This window comes from Pelodiscus sinensis, chromosome 10, assembly GCF_049634645.1.
Source record: "Pelodiscus sinensis isolate JC-2024 chromosome 10, ASM4963464v1, whole genome shotgun sequence".
NCBI lineage: Eukaryota > Metazoa > Chordata > Testudines > Trionychidae > Pelodiscus > Pelodiscus sinensis.
Window position 1 is genome coordinate 20,066,372 of NC_134720.1, and position 22,572 is coordinate 20,088,943.

At 40.0% G+C, this 22,572-nt stretch overlaps 1 protein-coding gene across 2 annotated transcripts in view; it reads right to left on the bottom strand.

Moving 5' to 3' along the window:
- Nucleotides 1–22,572, bottom strand: part of DNER (delta/notch like EGF repeat containing) — a 297,002-nt gene that overhangs the window by 64,195 nt on the left and 210,235 nt on the right. For both annotated transcript variants that reach the window (XM_075937624.1, XM_075937623.1), the window contains exons 6-7: nucleotides 19,654–19,807; nucleotides 10,393–10,506 (exon numbers count right to left, since the gene is read on the bottom strand). In XM_075937624.1, the coding sequence (XP_075793739.1) occupies nucleotides 10,393–10,506; nucleotides 19,654–19,807 (268 nt within the window). The remainder of the gene's footprint in view (nucleotides 1–10,392; nucleotides 10,507–19,653; nucleotides 19,808–22,572) is intronic.

Consider the following 22,572-nt stretch of genomic DNA (forward strand, 5'->3'; position numbering starts at 1 on the left):
TCAGCTACCTGTTGCTAATTAAATAAAACAGATGAAAAAAAAAAAAATAAAATAAACAGCTTTCACTGAAAAAATCCCACCCAATTTCTCATAAATCTGATAATTTGGTTCCTTGGTTACAATATTTATTCTCTGTGGGCAGGGATGCCAACAGGGATGGCAAAGGGGGCAATTGCCCCAGCAATTTAAATGAGCGTGGGGTTAACGGCCGCAGCAGCAGTGCTGGGCCCTTTCAATGACTGCCAGAGCGCCAGGTGGCATGGGCTCAGCAGCACTGAAGGGCTGGCTAGTGGAGGCTAGCCCCCAGCTCTGCCCCTTCTGTGCAAGGCCCCCGCACCTCTTTGCTCAGGGGCCTGGCAATTCTGTCGGCAGCCCTGTCTGTGGGAGGGCTCTGACTCCCACTATCTTCAATGACTGCTAACTGAATTCTTAAAAATAATTCGAGACTATAATGAATAGATGCAAAATTTCACCATTTCCGTCAGCGCATATGAGGTTTTGGCACAACAACTAATAAAATTCCATGAGGCTAAACCAAGCTCTTTACATATTTGCATCAGGTGAACATTTCCTATTTTTCCCCCCTCTAAAATATCATTTTTCTTGAAAAACTAAATGTAAATTTATGTCAAACACCAATACAATTAAAAACTGCAAAATAACTTTGTTTTTCATGTAACTGGCTGTTTTTGTTTTTTACTAGTGATACAAACATTTTTAACCAAATGTACTTCATTGTCAGATGGAAAGCACAATACTTCAGTTAATCTTTTTCAAACGATGAAAATTTATTGTTAGCTTCCTCTTAGCCAGTTTTTAATGACTTATAATACTTTGCCTCTCACAAGGACAAAGGCCACTGAAAATTGGAGTGAGTTATAATAAGGAATTCTCATTTATCCACTTCTTTATCAACACACTCGGCTGGTCTGCCTTAACGCTGGTAAGCCAATCTAAATTACGCTACTTTAGTTACATAAGCTACGTAACTTAGACTGACTTACAGTGGTGTCTACGGCATGCTATGCTAGCAGGACTTGCTCACCTGTCAACTTATCTTTCACTTCTCTGGGAGGTAGAGTACAGATTTGTGGGAGATTGCTTTGCCATTGACTTAGCTTGTCATCACCAAGCCTGATAAATCAACACCACTACATCAATTGTGACCGTGCAGATTTAGTCAGACGCATAGACAATCTCTAAAAGACTGGTGAGGCATGATTTTCCTTTGTAAGTGCACGCGCGCGCACACACACAGATCTCTGCCTGAATTCTAAAATATATATCTCATTTGTAGAACATAAATGAACCATGTTCAATTGATTCCTCATTATTTCCTTTCCCATCTCTTCATGTGTCATCCATTTCATGCTCTTCTCTTTTTCCCTTTTTGCAATGAAGTTATATTTTCCATTTCTCCTGGAAATGTTCACCTGATGCAAATATGTAAAGAGCTTGGTTTAGCTCCTATCACAGCTTCAAATTCTCCAATCCTTTAGTTTTTAAAACATATCCTAGCCACTGGCCTGCCTTTCCTGAATTGTGCTGAATTAGCACTTCAGAAAGAAAGGCCTCCTCTCAACATGCGATTACAATTGGGTACAGTGGGAGAAAGGCAACAGCGCAAGAACCCAACCCTACACTGGAAGCTGATCGTATTTTTTAGAAATGAATCATGTCAGGGCACTCTAAAAAGAGAAGATCTGCAACTTCCAAGCAGGTATTCTTTGACTTAGACAAAAGTCTCTTCAGTCTCCCTAAAAAAAGAAAAGCTTACAAATTGGGACTGAGAGAGAGAAAAATACCATCTCAAATGGAATAAGAGTAAACATGTAATTAGCCAGAGCAGGCATACTATATTTTATAATATGACATCTACTAGCTCTGACCTTATTCTAGATGTGTAGTCCCATAAACCTCTCTTCACTAGTGGAGATGACTCAAAAAGTCAGAGTGGGTATGTCTACACTTGCAGCCTATTTTGGAATAGGGCTGCAAATGTAGGCATTCGGAATTGCAAATCAAGCCCAGGATTTAAATATCCCACGCTTGATTTGCATTTTCCCAGCCGGGCGCCATTTTTTGAAATTTACAAGCCCGGAATAACTGCCCGTGTCTTCACGCGGCAGTGAAATGGGCGTTCAAAATAAAGCCCTATTTCGAACTACCTGTTAAACCTCATTGCAGGAGGAATAGCAGGTAGTTCGAAATAGGGCTTTATTTCAAACGCCCGTTTCACTGCCGCATGTAGATGCAGGCAGTTATTCCGGGCTTGTAAATTAAAAAAAAAAATGGCGCCCAGCCGGGAAGATGCAAATCAAGCGTGGGATATTTAAATCCCGGGCTTGATTTGCAATTCCGAATGTCTATATTTGCAGCCCTATTCTGAAATAGGCTGCAAGTGTAGACATACCCACAGTGTGAATACAATGCAGTTTTCTGCCAGCCCTCTGTAGTCCCCTTCCAAGGGTTTTTCTAGTTGGAGGGAAAAATCTAGCTCTGCATGCTGACTGAGTCTAATGACAACATGGTGCCATATGATGCATTTAAACAGCAACAGTTTTTTCGGAAAAGAGAAAATGTTTTTGTGCTCCATTCTATAATCCAGGGCAGGCCAGACTTATTGACGCTCTGTGCCACAAGGGAGAACCTTCAGCAGTTTGAGAGCTGGGGCATGACTGCTGGGGCTCCAGACTTGCCAGGGCTTGAGACTAGTCCTGAATCTGCTGAAGCCCCAGGGCCCAGCTGGGGCCTCCCTTACGCTGAAGTCCCAAGACTTCCATTCCTGCTGAGCAGAAGTGATGTGAAGGATGCACCTTGGTCCATGTGCTCCCTTACCCTGATTTCTGCAATAATTTGCTGGCACTGCTTGGTCACATAATGCTGCTAAGCCCCCTTTCTGTGCAGCAGCTGCTGGAGCTGACAAGCTGGGAGCCACAGACATCAGGAGAGCCAACAGAGAGAGCAGCTGCCTCTCCATGCAAAGGTAGTGTATTGCCCCCTCCCTGCAGCTCCCAGCTGGTTGTCCCTGCCTCTTTACAAGGAGCTAACAAATGGAAGCTGCAGGGAGAGCCACTAAGGGTAATGGGGATATGCCTGGTGGGGTGTGATTCAAGCTGTTGGAGAGGGAGAATCTTTAAATTGAGCCCCCTCCCCCCAGCAGGCACCAGTAATCTCTGGCAAAAGACTCCACTACCTAAGAGCCCAGTCTGAGAGGTGAAGAATGGAATGGGAGGACATGGGAGGCTCCATGAGCTGCACTTTAACTGTGAAAGACCGAGACGTGGCTCTCGAGCTGCAGTTTGGCAGCCTGCAGTCTGTCCCGCTGCAGGCGTGCTCCGCGGCTTTGCTCCTGTCCCCCTGGTCTGCTGGGGGGGTCCAGCAAAGACGCTGGACCCCCCCCAGCAGACCAGGGACACCAGAGCAAAGCCGCCGCCTGGGGGCTTTGCTCGTTTGCCCGGGAGCAAAGCCGCCCAGGCGGCGGCTTTGCTCTGGTGTCCCTGGTCTGCTGGGGGGGGGTCCAGCGGCTTTGCTGGACCCCCCCAGCAGACCAGGGAGACCGGGAGAAGCTCTTCTCACCCCGGAGGACACGGGTGGTGACCCGCCGCCCGTGAGCTCCGGGGCGAGAAAAGCCCCGTTCGTAAGTGCGGATCCGACATAAGTCGGATCCGTGTAAGTCGGGGACTGCCTGTAAAACGAAACAGAAATGTACTGATGCATTAGATGTGCAGCATGAGACTTTGGATATATCTAAACCACATCCATTTTTCCATAAAGGGATGTAAATTAGACCTATCAAAATTGTAAATGAAGCCAGGATTTGAATTTCCCATAATGGTGGAATAATGGTGGCCACGGCTTTTTTTCGAAGTCCTTTTCGAAAAAAGACCATGGTCAGGATGAGGATCTTTCAACAAATGCCCCATTTCGAAAGATCCTATAACCCTCTTTTTTTTAGGGTTACAGGATCTTTTGAAAAGGGGCATTTCTGTCGAAAGGTCCCCATCTTGACCACGGTTTTTTTTTTTCTGAAAAGGACTTTTTGAAAAAAAACCGTGGCAGCCATTATGCAAATGAAGCACAGGAAATTCAAATCCTGGCTTCATTTACAATTTCGATATGTCCCTTTATTGAAAAAGGGATGTATTTTTGCCATACCCTAAGAGTGCTTTTTTCTGTTCATTTCATCTCAGCTCACTCTGCCTTTGAGAGTATGTGCATGTTCTTTATGGTAACATGCATATCCTTTACAGAATCATAAAGTAATGTTTTCCCAAGGTCATTCGAATCTGGATGCTAGTCTAGACTAACACAAATCCCAGTGCACAAATCACTTGCTCTAAAAATGTTATCTAGATATCTGAGCATATCATATAGTCTCTGATGAACCATAAACGGAACATAAACTTTCACTGAAAGTATCCATTTCCTGAAGGCTCCAAAGCCTAAAACTCTGCAATATTTCCTATTATTTGCTCATCTTAAATCCAAAAGCATGCTGGAAAAGAGATAAGATAACGGAGGAGCTTTAGCAGGCTTTCAACCCCATTTGTACCAACAACTCTGGCACATGAAATGTCAGGGCTGCTAGAAACAAGACCTATGATCATATGCTGTCTGAACTGTGTTTCTGGTTCGTGGGTGTTCATCTTCATATAGATAGAACTTTGACTGCTTTTAGAGCTCCAATAACCTTTTATGCTGAGACTGACAGACTTTTTCACCTTTCAAGACAACCTAGAGAATGACCAGGCGGGACCTGACAAAATCACATGGCATCTTTACATTAGGAAATAATTTCAAAATAAGTAAAATTGAAATAACTCCCAAAATAACAAAACCAAAATAGCGCATCCACACTGCAAGGAATCATTGAAATAGCACAGAATTATTTTGAAATAGTGCTGGTGGCCCACTCCATACACAAGCCCATGCGCTCCGTCACTGAGGTGAGGGAGGAGTACATGGCTTTGTGGTGGCTCAACATCTGGTCCCAGGTGGCCTTCTGCTACTCCCAGTCAGACTGGCACTCCTCCCAGACAGGGACCCACTCCTGGTGCTCGCCATCGAGCCCCCGGATGAGGGACTGGAGGCAGGCCATCTGGTCCTGCAGCAGGTCTTTGCAGGTTCTCTTTTTCCGGCAGATCCCACGGAGTTAGGAGGATGGCATGGGAGGTGATGGACGTGCCATGCTCACAGCTGGCCCAGCTGTGAAGAAAAGTTACAAGGGCACTCATCCCAAGAGACACTGTGCATGAAGTCTAGCCCTCATCTCTGAGCCGACACTGAAGGTCTCAGATCAGATGACAGCAATGTGTTTCGAGAAAGGCCATCTGTTGCATAGACAACGGGAACTTTCCTGAAGGGGCACATCCTAAGGGAGCATTGCTATGCCCAGGGCCTAGGGACAAATAAGCAGGGGAAGATGCTGACCAGGCCAGGAGCCTGCGGGCAGAAGGGAGAAATGAGATGACTTTGCCTCCTTCTGAGTCCAACACACGCCAGGTCCGGCACTGGCGGTGTTCCACAGAGAGAGAACTTCTATCTCTGCTGCTGAGGGAAGAAGGGTAGTGGGGGAGGTGTGTATTAGCCGCAGAGGTTGCTTGCCAGAGAGAGTGTTACTGGGTACTCTGCCTCTTCCTTCCCACAGCAGGTTCCCATGTACAGGATCAGTCTCCTCCACACTGCCGCACTTGACTGGGAGCGGATGCTGACAATGCGGGTCTGACCCTGTGCCGTGTGCAGTACTGCTGTGTGGTTCCAAGACCCAGACTCCTTAGTGGTGGCTTGTCATGGGAAGGTATCCCATCACAGAGGCCAGAGTGAGGCAGGTCTCTACAGGGACCTTGTGAGAAGGACCAAGGGGTTCCTGTGTGAGAGCATCATGGGGCTGAATGCTCCAGACTGGTGCTCCATGTGCAAAGGCTGTTGTGTGACCCACCCAGGCCAAGTGAGGAGTGTGCAACTCCTCACAGCCTGCACCCACATGTGTATAGGGAATGGTACAGAACTCACCTGAAGTGCCTTCACCGGTTTCATCTGACACCTGGGCGATATCTTGAGAAGGGGGAACTGGTTCCAGGGTGAGGAGCAACTCCTTGATTGCAGGCATGGTTGACTGACTGGCCTGCTCCTCCCCTTCGTCCTCAACAACCCCTCCCCTCCTGGAAGCTAACACCAGACTGGACTTGATGATGACAGGGAGAGCGAGGTGACTGGCTCTGAGCTGTTAACAGTAGTGGCACACATGCGGTGCCATCCCTGAGCATCTTCGCTGCTCACTGGCTTTATCGTAGGCCTGCCTGACTGCGTGAGCTCCTTAATTTTCATGCATACCTGATCGAGGGTCCGTGGCTGTCCCTTTTCAGCTAGACTGGCAGCCATCTGGCCGTAGACCTTGGTGTTGCATCTCGTGCTGTGGAGATCCTGGAGGTTGTTCACCTTGCCACAGACCTCTATGAGATCCAGGATCTCTACAACAGTCCAGGACAGTGTCCACTTGCTTCCCTGGCCAGTGGCAACTAGGGGTGCTGTGGGGAGTGCTGGCAGCCATGGGGGGCTCAGAGGGAGCACTGGGGTCGGCCGAGGCTCCTGTGCTGCTGTGGTGTGGCACGGTGCTTCTGAATATGCCACAAGCCCTTTTCCTGCAGCCCGTGGCTTTAAAGGCTCCACAGGAGAAGAGGAGCAGTGGAGATGTCAGGTGTGGCCAGAGCGGCCACAGGTGCAGCTGTGAGAGGCCTCTGGAGGCCAATTATTTTGAAATAGCAGCAACTGAGTGCCCACACTCAGGCTATTTCGAAATAACAATTTTGAAATAAGTGTTATTCCTCATGGAAAGGAGGAATTATTGTTTCAAAATAACCAGTTCGTTATTTTGAAATAATGGGCTTGGTAGCATGGATGCTCCACTTGTTATTTCGAAATAACTCCCTAGTGTAGACCAGAGCAGAGTGACATATATCTGCCCGGAGTCAGAGGTTATGGCACTGATGTGTTGGAGAGCGCCTTACTCTAGGTGTTGCTTGTCACAGCTATGTAATGACTTCATCACTCAAATGCCTAGCACCATGGACTAGGTGCACCTCTCTGTCCCCTGCCTTGGTTGAAAACGTATACTGTTGGACATGGAGGAAATATAGAGCTGCGGCAGTGTTCCCTTTAATTTTTTCCATCCATGTACAGAATAAATTTTGTTATGGGCACCAAGGCATGTGCAGCTGAGCATCACCAACAGAAATATATGCTGCTGACTGTGGTCATCTGTGGATGCTCTGCTAATCAGTTGGGTGACGTTTGAATCTCTCTTGGGGGGCCGTTTAAGCATTCAGCTTGCAGGGAACACTGGTCTGCACCAATGCAAGCAGTGCCAACAAGAGCAGCGGTACCCAGAGGCCAGGGGCAACTGCAACTCAGATCTTTGCTTCAAGGAACGCTCTTTGAAAGTGTCCTGGGTTGTCCTCTTGCCAGATTTATGGAGGTCTCTTTGTGGGCAGATGTCCCTTTAGGAGAGAGCAGAGCGATTCTCTGAAACACTTAAGTACCCATAGTGACATGAAATTTGGTCCGACATCCTCACAAAGGAGGTTTCAGAGAAGTGACCGAGAAAATGTGAATATCTGTTAATGATGCCCATGCTGCACAGACACTCCTTGAAGGTGTTACAAAACAAAGGCTGGAGTGGAATCGGAGCAAAGGCTTCCTCAGAGACACAAGCAAGAGGATGATGTACCAAAGCAAAAAATGACACAGAAAATTGCATCCAACTGCTAAGAAGCAAAAGGGCAAAACACTAACAAAAACGTCAAAGTACTAAAACTACAGCATCAAAGAACTGAATACTCAAAATAAAACACAGGCCATAGTATCAAAGTTATTTCAAGTTCTTTGGTGACTGGAGAATAGTTGTCAATGACATTCCTGGCCTAGTGACAGAGAAAGAGCTGCAGAAATAATAACTAAGAGGAAAAGAAACTGACCAGACTGTAGGATCAGGTGGACACACACACGGATATCTAAAACCACTGATGTTGAAAAGAGTAAGTTCAGCTGGCATAGGTTTCTGCAGGTATTTTTGGGAAATTGCAATCACCATAATTAAGTTTTGGGAGTTAAGCACAACAACAAAACAAGTGCGGTGTAAGCGGTTCCACACACCACTGTTACACTTCCTTGTGTTGAAGCACTGCATTACAAGCTCTCCCTGCTTCAGTTTGCAAGGTGTAATAACTACTCCCCAAAGCAGGGCAGTGTGCTGTAAACTCAGCATACCATCTTTAAACAATTAAATAACCGGGTTGGCTTTAAATAAAGAAATGTAAAAGGCAGATGCTTCACTCAAGTGCTTTTAAACCCAGGACCCAAAGGGTATGTCTAGACTACATGCCTCTGCCAACCGAGGCATATAAATTAGACATACCAACATAGTCAATGAAGTGGGGATTTAAATATCCCTCGCTTCATTAGAATAAAAGTGGCCGCCGCGTTGTGCCGGCTCAGCTGTTTGTTGGCACGAAGCAGCAGTCAAGACAGGGATCGGTTGGCAAGGAAAGCCTTTGCTGACCAATCCTGGAAACCTCGTTGCATGAGGCATAAGGGATCGGTCGGAAAAAGGCTTTCCTTGCCGACCAATCCCCGTCTTGACTGCTGCTTCGTGCTAACAAACAGCTGAACCGGCACAATGCGGCGCCCACTTTTATTCTAATGAAGCGGGGGATATTTAAATCCCCACTTCATTGACTATGTCGGTATGTCTAATTTACATGCCTCAGTCGGCAGAGGCATGTAGTCTAGACATACCCAAACTGGACATGGAACACTGGATTAACACAGAAGAACGCTTACTTTGCCTCAGTTTCACACCTCAGAGGAAGCAGGCAAGCTTTCTTAACTGGCCTGCTGTCTCCTTATTGGCCCATATCACCTCCAGGAGGACTAAATCTCATAGGTAGCCTGGCCCAAGTGGATTTTTCTTATGTAGGGAATGTGAGGGTGCTGATGTCTCCATCAAGGTGCTGAGTCAGAATGATAGCCCCCATCACAGAGGTGGATAGTGGCTTGCATCCATTCTCAGTACTACTGCCCTTAGGGGACAAAACTTATGAGATCTTTGGGGAGTTCCACCAGTTTTGTGCTAAGGCACTGACTCAGGGCTGCTAATTGGCCAGTATTAGCATGTATTTAGTTACATTGTACACACAAATGAATGTCACCTTCAAAACCAGCAAATATTATCTAACCAATAGATGTTTTTCATAATTACTGTTCTTACTAATAAGATTTACTTTTAGCTAAGATACCTGAACAAATGTTATTAGGAAGTAAACCTACATTTGGCCAAGTCCCAACATCTTATGATTGTCTCACTGAATTCTGATACTATTTATACAACAATTTTCAATTGTTCTTCTAAAATGCAAGATTTAGACTGCTGACTCAAAATTCAACACAGCCATCAAGTGGGTCACTCAGAGCAACTGATGGCAGAGAAAGAGAAAAGCAAGTCTGAAGCAATTGCAATAACCTTTCAATTTTAAGCAGGTGCCTATTTCTTCAAGAGAAGTAATTATTGATTATCAAAAATACTTCTGCCTAAAAATAAACTCAACTATATAAAAGAGTATTGGAAGAATAAAAAACTATAGGTGATTTAGGAGAGGAAATACGATTAGCCCTGGACAGCAATCTTAGCTATCATTTGGTATGGATGACTAATAGAAAACTTCGTAACTGAAAGTTTTCACTACCGATAAGTTATGCAACCAGCCATTGCAGGTAGCATAATGCTAGAAAAAAGATACACTTTCACTGTCACAACATCCTCATTACATAGAGTTAACATTTACAGTGTTTACTGATAAAAATGATTTCAAAATGTTCAAACAGTGACAGATACACCAATTCAAATAAAAACAGAAAGGATCAAATCTTTTCAGGGGTTAGAAAATGTTCAATTAATTAAAAAAGTCTACTCCTATAAACTTTCTACTTTATTTAGGAATAGAAGCAGATATCTCAAAATAACACGAGACGTTGGCTTTTCCTTTTCTTTAATCAGGAACAACTGTACATTTCTTAAGAATTTTATGTCCTTTTCTAATGAGAGCTCTAGCCTGATTTCCAGATAGAAGCGATTGACAGAACATGGAGACTACACTGAACTATACTCAGTATATACATTGAACTTTAAACATGATTTGGATATAATTTATAATGGTGATGCAAAGATTTCTAATCTGGAAATCTATCCAGTTCAGCTGATGTCCTGTCAGTGTAGCTTTACATAAATTTTCATTTAACTAAAAAGTTACATCATCAAAATACATCCCATGCAACAACAACTTTGTTAATGCTGATAAGAGGTATGATTTATAATGAGAAGATGTTTCTGTTTACCTTCTGGACACTGACAACTGAATCCACTGATGTTGGAAAAGCAGGTACCTCCATTTCTGCATGGCTCTTGGCTGCAGTGATCAATCTCTGACTGACATAGTTCTCCAGTATAACCTACATCACATTCAAACATTTTAAAAAGTGAAGAGAAATTAAGGTTTTATTACTAAATTTGACATTATATCATTCAAATAGCTCTAAGTTATTTTTTCTTGAATAATATTACTCGCACATGAGAAACAGTATTCATGACAATCTCTCAATATTCAATTCATTAAAACATTCAATTAATAAGAACCTCAACTTGGTTTTAGCAATATAAATCAAAATTCAAATATAGTGATACTATCAAATTGCATTTTACCTACAGCAATATTCTGACTATATTAGTGGGGGGACAGGGTTCTGCAACCACAATGTACATCAAAAGAATTTCAAATTTATTTTGAATCCGAACACAAAAATCCTCTAGGGAGACTTTAAACAGGACTAGTCATTTTGAATTATTTGTGCATACATTGAGTGACTGTCATTGATTCCTACTTCTGAGCCTCAGAGGGAATTGTTTATTTAAAAACATTAAAAACATATATGGGTCAGACTTACACTTAAATCAATAGGCTTGAATAGGTGCAACTCAGCATTGAGTTTGGCCCCAAAGCTGCCAGAAATTTTATCTGATGTAGAATTATAAGATTTTCCTCTTTCCTACATTTTCTTTGCATTTTTAAATGATATTGTGAGCCAAATTCTGTTCCTGTTTTCTCAAATGTGAATCCAGGATAATTCTGTAGTATCTGCATGAACTTGACAACTGGCAGCTAAGTTCAACAAAGAAACGAAGAAATCTCTTATAGGTGGTTCTGGGTTCAGGGCTGGGTTACATACTAGAGCAATGAGAGGAAGCTTGCATTAACACTGTTTGTTACCATGTCCAGACAAACAGTGAATTTCAGTATCCATGACTGGTAATGGTGATGAGCACTTAAAGAATATAATACTTATAAAGGACAATAAGCACTAGGAGCACAGTTGGCAAACTCATTTGCTTCTGATATACATATTCTATTGTTACAAGTTCACTTTCACATTTGTAGGATTATTTTTCTGAAGCATAGTGCAATATTCAACATGCTTACTTCATTTTCAGTTAAGCCCATCTTCCGAAGCGTAAGTTTGTGAAAATAATATTACATTGGAATTCACTATGTGATCATTAAAACATTAGCTAAATGAGAGACGTGAAATTGCAAGGCTCTGTAGCTTGCTAAAATAATCATCTGGGTTTCTTGTAATTGTCATAATAACCTAGAACAAATCACATGATAAAGATGACACCTTGTTGTCAGTTTTATGAAAATATATTCCATCTAATTAATAACTACACTGCATGTTTTTTAACTGAAGTAAAATATTCTTTTTGTCTTTAATAGCCAATAATGAATGCTGCAAATTAACAGTTTCCTAAATGAGTCATACTACAAAAATGCAGCTTATCAGTCAGATCATTTTAAGAATCCTTGTGACTGTTCATTTTGTGCTCTTACAAATCTCTGTACTATTTTCGTGCAGCAAGGTTATGGCAACATGGTACTTCACAGATACTGTGGGTCCTGAACATTTTCAAATGAGGAGATTATAGTATATTCTATTTTTATTTTCCATTTCCTCTACTAGCTTCAAACATGCAGTAAAGGGAATTTGTTGGCATCTTTTCTAAAAGAAATTAAATAAAGACCACCAGTTTCCACTTTTCATTTCTTGATATACTGATATATGTTCTAGCAGAAAATCTAGTGAACATTAAGATGAAAAAGTCATTCCAATTACTACAAAAACAGTATGTTTTAGAAAATAAAGACAGAAATTTCCAAGACAAAAACCCCCTAGAAAACCAAACTCAACATATCTTAACAAATGTATGAAGAAATATGGCTAAATTCTTCAATGGCACAAATTAGTCCTACTCCACTGGCTTCACTGGAGTTGAACCCATTTATCCCATAACTGAATTTGCCCCCAAAGAGAATGTGTGAGCCTAAGAATGAGAGTGATGCACAGTACAAGACAAGAAACAGATGGAAACAAAAAAATCTTTGAAAACATGAAAGGATAACATCAAGGCAGGGTAAGAAAAATTAAGTAAGACTGAATTGTCATAATTATGGACTCAGCCTTGGCACTAATGAAATCAATGGCAATGTTCCCACTGACCTTAATAGGAACAGCATTTTGGCTCATGATATTAGAAATGCTCTAAAGAAGTGTCTTTTGTTCCTCTCTCACTCCATTTGCAGCTTATTAGAGGCAAATGCAATATATTACATTACTTATCCCTGTAAAATGCACTTAAGAGATGTTGAGTATCTACAGAATAATTTCATTGATTTGACAACAATCCACTTGGAATTATTGTGGTGACTCAAAATGACACACTCAGGTGCTGGAACTAAGGGTGCTAGCTTGAAGTGATTTCCATTATATACGGGGTTTACAGTTTGGGTCAATGGCTTTTTGCACTCTAGTACAAAAATTGTTCCGGCACTCCTAGGACAAATCCATTTCAAATGCTGATCTAGAGTACATATGTCTCACTTCAATGTGGCTAGGGTGCTAGCCTAGGACATGAGAAATTATGTTTAAGTCCCTGCTCCTGTGTGATCCAGGACAAGTAATTGAAGGCTAGTCTATGCTAGATGTGCTACATCAGCACAGCTGTGCCACTGCAGTGTGTCCGGTGAAAACATTCTAGGCTGAGGGGGGGGAAGAGCTCCCTCTTTGGCATAATTACTTGACCTCCAATATTGGACAGAAGAGCATCTCCCATTGACACAGTGCTGGTACAGACAGCTTAGGTCACTCTACATTGCTCAGGGGGTGGCTTTTTCACATCCCTAAGCAACATAAGTTATATATCAACATATGTGGTAGTGTTGATCTACCCTGAGTCTCACTGGCTGTGTCTAGACTGGCCAGTTTTTCTAGAAAATCAGCCGCTTTTCCGGAAAAACTTGCCAGCTATCTAAACTGGCCGCTTGAATTTCCGCAAAAGCACTGACTTCCTACTGTAAGAAATCAATGGTTCTTGCGGAAATACTATTCTGCTCCCGTTCAGGCAAAAGTCCCTTTTGCACAAAGCTTTTGTGCAAAAGGGCCAGTGTAGACAGCTCAGATTTGTTTTCCGCAAAAAAGCCCCGATCGCAAAAATGGCGATCAGGGCTTTTTTGCGGAAAAGTGCGTCTAGATTGGCACGGACGCTTTTCCGCAAAAAGTGCTTTTGCAGAAAAGCATCCATGCCAATCTAGAAGCTATGTTCCGAAAATGCTTTTAATGGAAAACTTTTCCGTTAAAAGCATTTCCGGAAAATCATGCCAATCTAGACTCAGCCACTGTGTCTCAATTCCCCATCTGTTAAATAAGAATAATCACACTGCCCTACCTTAGAGCGTGTTATAAAGACAAATACATTAAAAAAATCTATCAAACATCTCTTACGTTTGGTTTGGGGAAATCAGCAAACCAAGCAAGTGTTTGAATGCTCTATCTTATATGGAGTTAAGAGGAAGATTCCACATTCATAGTTGGTCATCTGAAGTGCAGAATGGTAGGACTGAAAAGGGAAATCCTGAGACAACCTCAACAGCCTAAGAGAACTTGGAATTCTAAGGCAAATTTCTGTATCTTGAGACTAACTAAAAGATCAAGAAGGAGTATTCTGAAACTATCTGTAAACTAATTTAAAATTGTTTCTAAGGTCATCTAAGTCTCTGTAAAAAGGCTCTTAATAATGCTTATAGATAAGGATCTGTAAAAGCTTTATGGTTAACAAATGATTTTTTTAAATGATCCAGTTTTGTTAAGTGTTTTTCTTTTTTGCTCAGATATTACTCTTATAATGCCCTGTTCATGAGCGTTTTAATTCAAAACAAACATTATTTGTTCTGAATTAAAACAAGATTACATTTATTTTGTAATTTTCCCTCATTTAGTAATAGGAAAAATGTAAGTAATCATGGTTAAGGAGGAAGGGCAAGCATTCTAATATGACTGCCCTCACAAAAAGATGGGTAATAGCACCACCTATCAAGAGAACTGTGAAAACAAACAGATAAAGACAGGAAAGATGATAAGGGTCTCAGATAGTACTGCAATGGAAAACATAAGTATAAGGATAGAGATGAAAATTTCTATATAAGAGTTAGGTATTCTAATTTATGATTTCTTATTATTATGGATCAATTTCAACATTGTTTTAATTTTAATTAGCTATTAAGAGAGGTTGCTGTGATGCCTTAAATAAAATTGACATCTTTATCTAAAATAAATATGCCTTCTCATGAAGTTAATCATTTTAGGGCCCAACACTGCAAGGTGATATTCTTAAATGTATATTGAGTTGAGGCCATTCAGGATCTGGCAGGGTCAAGTCTATATCGAAAAAGGAAAGTTATAATTGGACTACTGGAGATATAAGAAACTGGCTTAAAAATCACTGTAGCACAGCAGTGATGCCTGCCTTTGTGGAAATGGAGCATTTTCACTAGTGTTCAGTGTGCCGTACGTGTTACCATGACTCAGAGAGGAACAATGCTTTTCTAGGGGGAAAATTATAATTGTGATATAATGCAATTTTTTCCCAATGGGAACTGACCCATTTTCTAGTCACAACCATAAGGGCTTCATAACAATACAGAATTGAACTGAACTGAAAATGGTAATGCTTAAAATGCAATAGAATCTAATATATGATTTTATGGAAGTAATGTTTTATGAAAAAATAGGTCAAAATAAATGTTTCACATAAAATAGATTTCTGCTTTCATGGTTCAAAATTAATGGATTGGAAATACAGTATTTATGCTTTTCTACAGAAACTGGGCTCTTACATAATACACAGATCTTTATGGTTTCAATAAAACTTCTTTTTCTTGGGTTAACACTCAGATTAAGGAATAAGTAGGAAGAACTTTTCCTAATATATATTATTATTATTTATTATTTTAGTTACAGGGGATTTAGAAATAATGGAGACTCGAAAATTTCTGGGGCTAGATTCTGGCAGTTTAGCCACTGCCTGAAAGTAAAGAAGGGGCAAAGATGCTTTGCCCCAATAAGAGTTTTTGAAGACATTAAGGGCTAGTTGTTTAAAAGAAGCAGATAGTGAGATTTATACTATATGAATATATTGATTCTATGGTAATTAAGTATATCTAATAATACAAATATTTGTCTTGTTGACACACATGGAACCTAAGAGATGGAGTATCACTCTTCAATAGGTGAGCTGACAATAAATATCATGCAGGCATCAATTAGGGCTGGGTGGAAAACAAAATTCAGACTTTCTGAAATTTCTCATGAAAAGAACAGGAGAGAGAGTCAGAGAGCCCCAGACTAGCCTAGTGGTCAGGGCATTCATCTAGAATGTGGGGGGTACCAAGGACCAAATCCCAGCTCTTGGGCTCAGTCTCTTGTCTTCCCTCTTCCAATTTTTACCAGAAATTCTGTACTGAAAAACCTCTAGCTTAAATTTTTGTCAAAACAAACATTTCTGTGGAACATTTTGATAGGATGGGATTTTATTGGTTAAAAAAAAAAAGTTCTGTCAAAAACCCTTCAAATGTTCCTCATAGCAATGATCTTTGGGATCTCTTGTGAAGATGTGCCAGACATATCTTTCTGTCACTCCACAGGAGCTTGATGCACAATGTCCCTCGTGGCAAAGGAAGATCTATTAGGCCTCATGATAAGAGGAGAGTTCACAAGAGCAAACATAGCAACTAGTCTCTAGGAGGAGGTAATGGATTACATGGGGGAAGCGTCCCGATGGAAGAAAACATACTGATAATGCAGCATCTCTCACTTTCCCCAAATTCTGGATTTATATCTTGGGACAAGAAAATCTTTATTCATTCTATATGATGATAGCACAAATTAATAAATCTTTCCCAAATGTAGTCCTATGTAGAATAGAAGATGATTAGGTCACTTCCATCACAGAATTGTTTTTAAATCTGCAAATAAGATATTCAACAATGCAAGCCATCAACATTTCCAAAATTCGTGCTTATCCAATTTGTCACTTACATGAAATAATGATGTGTGAAGTGGGTTGGATAAAGTAAAAGCTGACCTAAAATCATCTCTAAAATTCAAAACCAAAGATTTTTCTACTCTCTCTCTGTCTCTCTCTTTTAAAGGAAGTTAGGAAGAGTGGTGATCAGCTAGAGAAAGAATCTATCATATTTGGTTAATTTAAGAAAAAAATCAGTTCTAAACTTCCTAGTTTTGTCTGGCATCGGAAATATCACAAATAATATGAAATATAAATTACTTGTGGGATTATTGAAACATAACCCAACTAAAACCATTATATTATAGAAATCTCATACAGAAACTTTCTTGAGAGCTTCATTATTCAATAGCTCAGCCAAAAAGATTCAAATAAGAGGATTACATTTCAATGGGACGTTTAGGTGGGTAAACGGATGATATAATCAGCCACCCTTTCAAGTAAGTTTAGGGTAAATACAAGAATTTTTGCATACTTCTACAAGCCCAAACACAGCAAATCTCTGAACCTATCTAAGGGTTAAATGTACACACCACTACTCAAACAAGTTCCATTGACAGTTTTGGCTCAAGTTTCTATATGACTAAAATAATGGGAACTAAAGAGCAGAATTTGGATCTTTGTTTTTGCCTTATAAATAAATAATTTTTGTTTAAGAGTTATTACTGATTGCCCTTTACAAAATAGAATCACATGAAAGTAACTTAGTCTGATATTAAATTTTAAATATGAATTTCAGGGTATTTATATGCTTATGTCTCTAGACAGTATATAAAATATGTGTGTTTCTTCTCCAAGTTATGGACTATTTTATGGTTAATGAATTCTGAATACATTGCATCCATTATGACCTTAACTATGAGTGATTTCAAAAATCCCTAATTTCAAGTTCAGTTCCAGCCTAATTTTTCTCTTCTTAAATGTCCTTTGCAGTTAATAGAATTTAAAGCATGACTTAACTATATTTACATATCTTACTCACGAAAGAGATAGTTGGATCTATCTGTATATTTATGAAATATAATGGGGGGAAATATATGTGTATAGGGAGGTCATATCTCATTTCTGGTATGAGGTAAGTATAAATCCAGGTAATTCAATGAAACCCATATAGAAATATTTTGGGCTGCACTTACAAAACAGTTAAACTAAGCAAAGGGAGAAAAGGTTTGGAAGTCCAGAGGCAGAAAAAGCAGCAGATTTAGTGGAGTTCATTATTAAATCATTGAAATGACTGCCAGTTTCTGAGCAGTGAAGGAGATAACAGGTGGAGATGCAAGATAGCTCTCTCTGAAGGCATCTTTGTATTCCACAATTTCTGGGTTGGTACCCTAGCATAAGTTAGGACAGTCAGAAGCTTGCTCGAGCTAGGGATGTTACATTCAGTTTGATCAATTAATCAGCTAGTCAATGCAATTTCCTGCCCCCGTGATATGGTGCTGGGGGCCAGTTTCCTCCCATCACCGGCTCCTGCCTCTCCCCTGATAGAGGCAGCAAGGGGGAGGAGGTAAGCAACTAGTCTACTATCCAATAAGCTTTTGCTTATCGGATTGTCAGCTAGTCCCTTACATCCCTAGCTCGAGCTTGAGCTGACTGCCAGCATCCCATGTTGCTAATACAAGAGTTGGGATTTAGTGGGGCAAATGGACATCCAGGTCATTTCCCCTACTCTGATTACATACCAACCAAGGTCCATCTAGGACAGTGTTCTGTCTTCAATTGTGGCCAATGCGAGGTGCTTCAGAGGGAATGAACAGAATAGATTGTGGTTTGGATAGAGTGATACTGATGCTGATATGTCTGAATTAAGCCACAGACAAATCCCCTTACACTGAAGCAACAGTGCTCGTTATAAAGCCACTTTGAATAATCTATTGCGCCTATTCAATTGATTACTGATTCCATCTGACTTGCATCCTAAGGTTTCAACTACCTTCAGAATTAATTATTAATGTCTATATTATGCACCATTTGGGGGCTTGACTCTGTAAGCTTTATATGTGTGGAACATCCATTGACAACAAAAGGAACTTAATGATTGGAGTATTTACCGAATATGTTCCACAGTATCAAAAATTTCAATAGATGAGCCCTCAGGGCTAAATTCTATCTTTAGATATTTTCATGCCACAACACAGACATCAAAATATAGCCAACATCTTTATAAAACTAGCCACTTTTAATAACTTCCAATACTAATCTCGCCTACCCCTCTATTATATCTTCTTTTTTTCAGATAATTCCACTTCCATTCTTAGTATTAGGGCTTTAAAAATAATCTGATGTATCAACAGCCAATTTCCTATATTGAAAATGTGTGGTAAAACATTTATAAGAAATAAAAATAAATGATCTAATGTTGTTAAGATTCTTCCAGTCTGTTTTTTATTTAAAACTAATCAAAATAATTTTGGAAAATGTCTACTGAAGTGCTTTGTCTAAGAACTATGCAAAGAACTTAGTGGCTTTGAAATGTGAGACATGAAAGCACTACATTTCAATCATGCCAATTCTATAAGAAGGATTTTCCACCAGCACAGAACAATAATTACATGAAGTTATCCTCTGGCATTCAGCTATGACCGTCATATTTAGTTTAATTTTAATTCCAATTAAGATGCCGATATTCATTTAAGTGCTAAAAAAATGCTTGGGAAGCAATTTCAAAGCAACTTAAAACACATACATTTAATCATTAACCAAACCACACGTTACTCAATTAACCTTTTACATTTTATAACATTTTTTCAAATTTTTATTTTAAATTAATAGTATGAACAATCTATTAGCTGCATGGTTTGCATAGAAATCCCTCTTTTATTTGACTAGTCTGAGGGACAAAATGTCTACCACTTAATATTAATTACTCAAAAGAATCATTTCAAGTGTGTACCAAAAAGCAAATAACATAACAGTTTTAGGCAGCAAAGTCTGAGCCCTGAATCTACAAACTCTTCCTGATAATATGTAATTCTTACAACTGAGAGTAGTCTTGTTGATTGGGACAACAATCAGAAAGGTAAGACCTACATCAAGTGGTCTCGGTAGCACTAGCTTGTATGTTTCTACAGCATCTTCCCCCTTGCTTCCTTTCCTCTCACTAAAGATACAGAAAACACGCTGTTGCAAAAGATATGCAGAGAATATTAAAACAGAAATACATTATTCAAAGCACCATGAAAACATACCATTAGGGCAAGTGCAGGTGAAATTTTTCCCATCATGTTTTTGTGTTACATCAGTGCAGGTTCCATTGTTCTGACAGGGCCTGCTTTGACAGGCATTAAATTCTTCACAGAAAGCACCCATATATTGATCCTCACAGTCACAGAAAAATGTTGCCTATGAACAAATAAAACGTATCCATTACTACAAGACTTCCAAGTTTATTTCTGGATTGTGAACTTTATTGAGCTAAGGTAAAAAAAAACCAGCAGCTATAAGCACATCATTGTAAAAAAATATATTTCTAAAGTTACCCTTTAAAATATTGATCCTGCACCCCCTATTGAGACAAAACTTGGGGCCATATTAGTGGGAATTACAATGGAGTAATGAGATCTGAACACAGAGACCTGAAACTGGGATCAGAACCATGATATGCAAACTAGTTATATACAAGCCCACTGTAAAATTTCTACTCTAGTGTTCCAGTTAACTGTAAGCATTAATTAATTCCCTAAGACACGCTATTAAAGTAACAAAAAACTCTACTGAATATAATCAACATCATGTTAATGGGAGATACACCAATGTAGATAAAGGACAGCGATGGGACGCCAAACTCCTATCTTAGCAATTTTGTGTAAAACCTGGGACAAATTCGTTTAGGGAAAGTCTCTTATATTCTGCCAGAGTCCCACAGACAAATGTGAAAGCATTTTTCTTCCTAAGGTTTCTACTACCTGTTTCAAATCTTAATTTATAACAAAAACATTCAAAAGGAGACTATTTCAAAGACTTAGAAATTCATATTTTAAAAATAGACATAACACAATATGACATTCAGACTTGCCAGTAGTTATACAAATTATTAAAATATTTTAAAGCAGCAGCGAGGGAACACTAACATTATTAGCAGATAAACTAAGGAAAACTCCAGTAGCTATTAGTGCATGTTACAATAGGTTCCTTTTTCTCTTTTAGGCCAACTATTAGAGGACACCACACACACAAACATACAGAGGGCCAGTACAGTATAATCAGAATGCAACCATGTATAAATATTATGATGCATATTGCAGTAGAATGCAGAGGAAAATACAGATATGTTGGGGGGGGAGGTTAGTTATCTTCACTTTAGATACATGAAGAGCAGTGTACGATGCAGAAAAAAAATAAACAAACAATACATGGACTTAAAACAATGCAAAACTTTCTAGTCAATAGAAATCAGTAACAGGCTTGATTCTGCACATAGATTAACACTGCATATTTCCGAAAACTGGAATGATTTATATTTTACTGGGTCATCCAAAAGCTGGTGCTGAGTAAGTGGTGTGCACACACTTTTACATCCTTCATAAGCTGCAGATCACAAGAAGTGAGTATGCTCCATGTGAGTGATTGCAAATCTCCAAACCAACATTGCAGTAGTTTGAACAAAAGCATAGAGATTTGGCCAAAACCACAATTTATGTTACTACCATATGACACGGTAATTTACAGTTCAAGTAATACATACACACAGGTATGTAGCCAGTAGAAATCTATCTAGATAGATCTTTGTCACAGAATCATAAGACTGGAAGGGACCTTGAGAGGTCATCTAATCCAGTCCCCTGCACTGAAGGCAGGACTAAGGATTGCCAGATAATACCTTACAAGTGTTTCTCTAACCTGCTCTTTAAAATCTCCAATGACTGAGATTCCATAACTTCCCTTGGCAATTAATTCTAGTGCTTAATCACCTAACAGTTAGAAAGTTTTTGTAAATGTTTCAACTTCCCTTGCTGCAATTCAAGCCCATTGCTTCTTGTCCTATGCTCAGAAGTGAAAGAGAACAATTTTTCTCAATATTTTATGTACTTGAAAACTGCTGTGTCCCCACTCACTAAATTCTTTTCTATACTACACAAACACAATTTTTTCAATCTTCCATCATAGGTCATGATTTCTAGAAACTAGTAATTTTGTTGCTTTTCTCTGGATTTTCTCCAATTTCTCCGTATCTTTCCTGAAATGTGGTACCTGGAACTGGATACATTATTCCAGATGAAGCTTAGACCCAGGTAGAGTGGAAGAATTACTTCTTGTGTCTTGCTTACAACACACCTGCTGATCAATCCCAGAATGATGCTTAACAATGTTGCAAAAAAGGACACTGACTCATGTTTAGCTTGTGGTCCACATGACCCCCAGATCTCGTTTTACAACACTCCTTTTGTATGTGTGGAGCTGACTGTTCCTGCTTCAGAGGAGTACTTTGAATTTGTTCTGATTGAAAATTTTCCTATTCACTTCACACTATTTCTCCAGTTTATCCTAATCATTGTGAATTTTAACCCTGTCCTCCAAAGCACTTGCAACCCCTCCCAGTTTGATATCGTCCACAAACTTTATAAGTGTATTTTCTATGTCATTATCTAAATCACTGATGAAGATATTGCACAGAACCAGATCCAGAACTGATTCCCTGCAGGATCCCACTGAATATGTCCTTCTAGCGTGACTGTTAACCATTGATAAGTAGTCTCTGAATTCAGTTTTCCAACCAGTTATGCACCCATCTTACAACAGCTCCATCTAAGTTGCATTTCCCATCTAAGTTGCATTTATTAATGAGATGAGATGGTGATGCAGGACTTTATCTAAAACCTTACTAAAGTCAAGACACACTACATCTACTGCTTCCCTTCTATCCACAGGGCTTGTTACCCTGTCAAAGAATGCTATCAGGTTGGTTTGATACAAGCTGTTCTTGACAAATCCATGCTGCTACTTATCACCTTATTATCTTTAGACTGATTGCTTAATTATTTGCTCCATTATCTTTCCTGGTACAGAAGTAAGGACATTAAAATGCGGTTATTAAGCTAATTGTATAGTTGATAGGACCGCTCTGCAGAGCCACAGCGGGAGTAGCTCGCGCTGGCTCCGGCTACCAC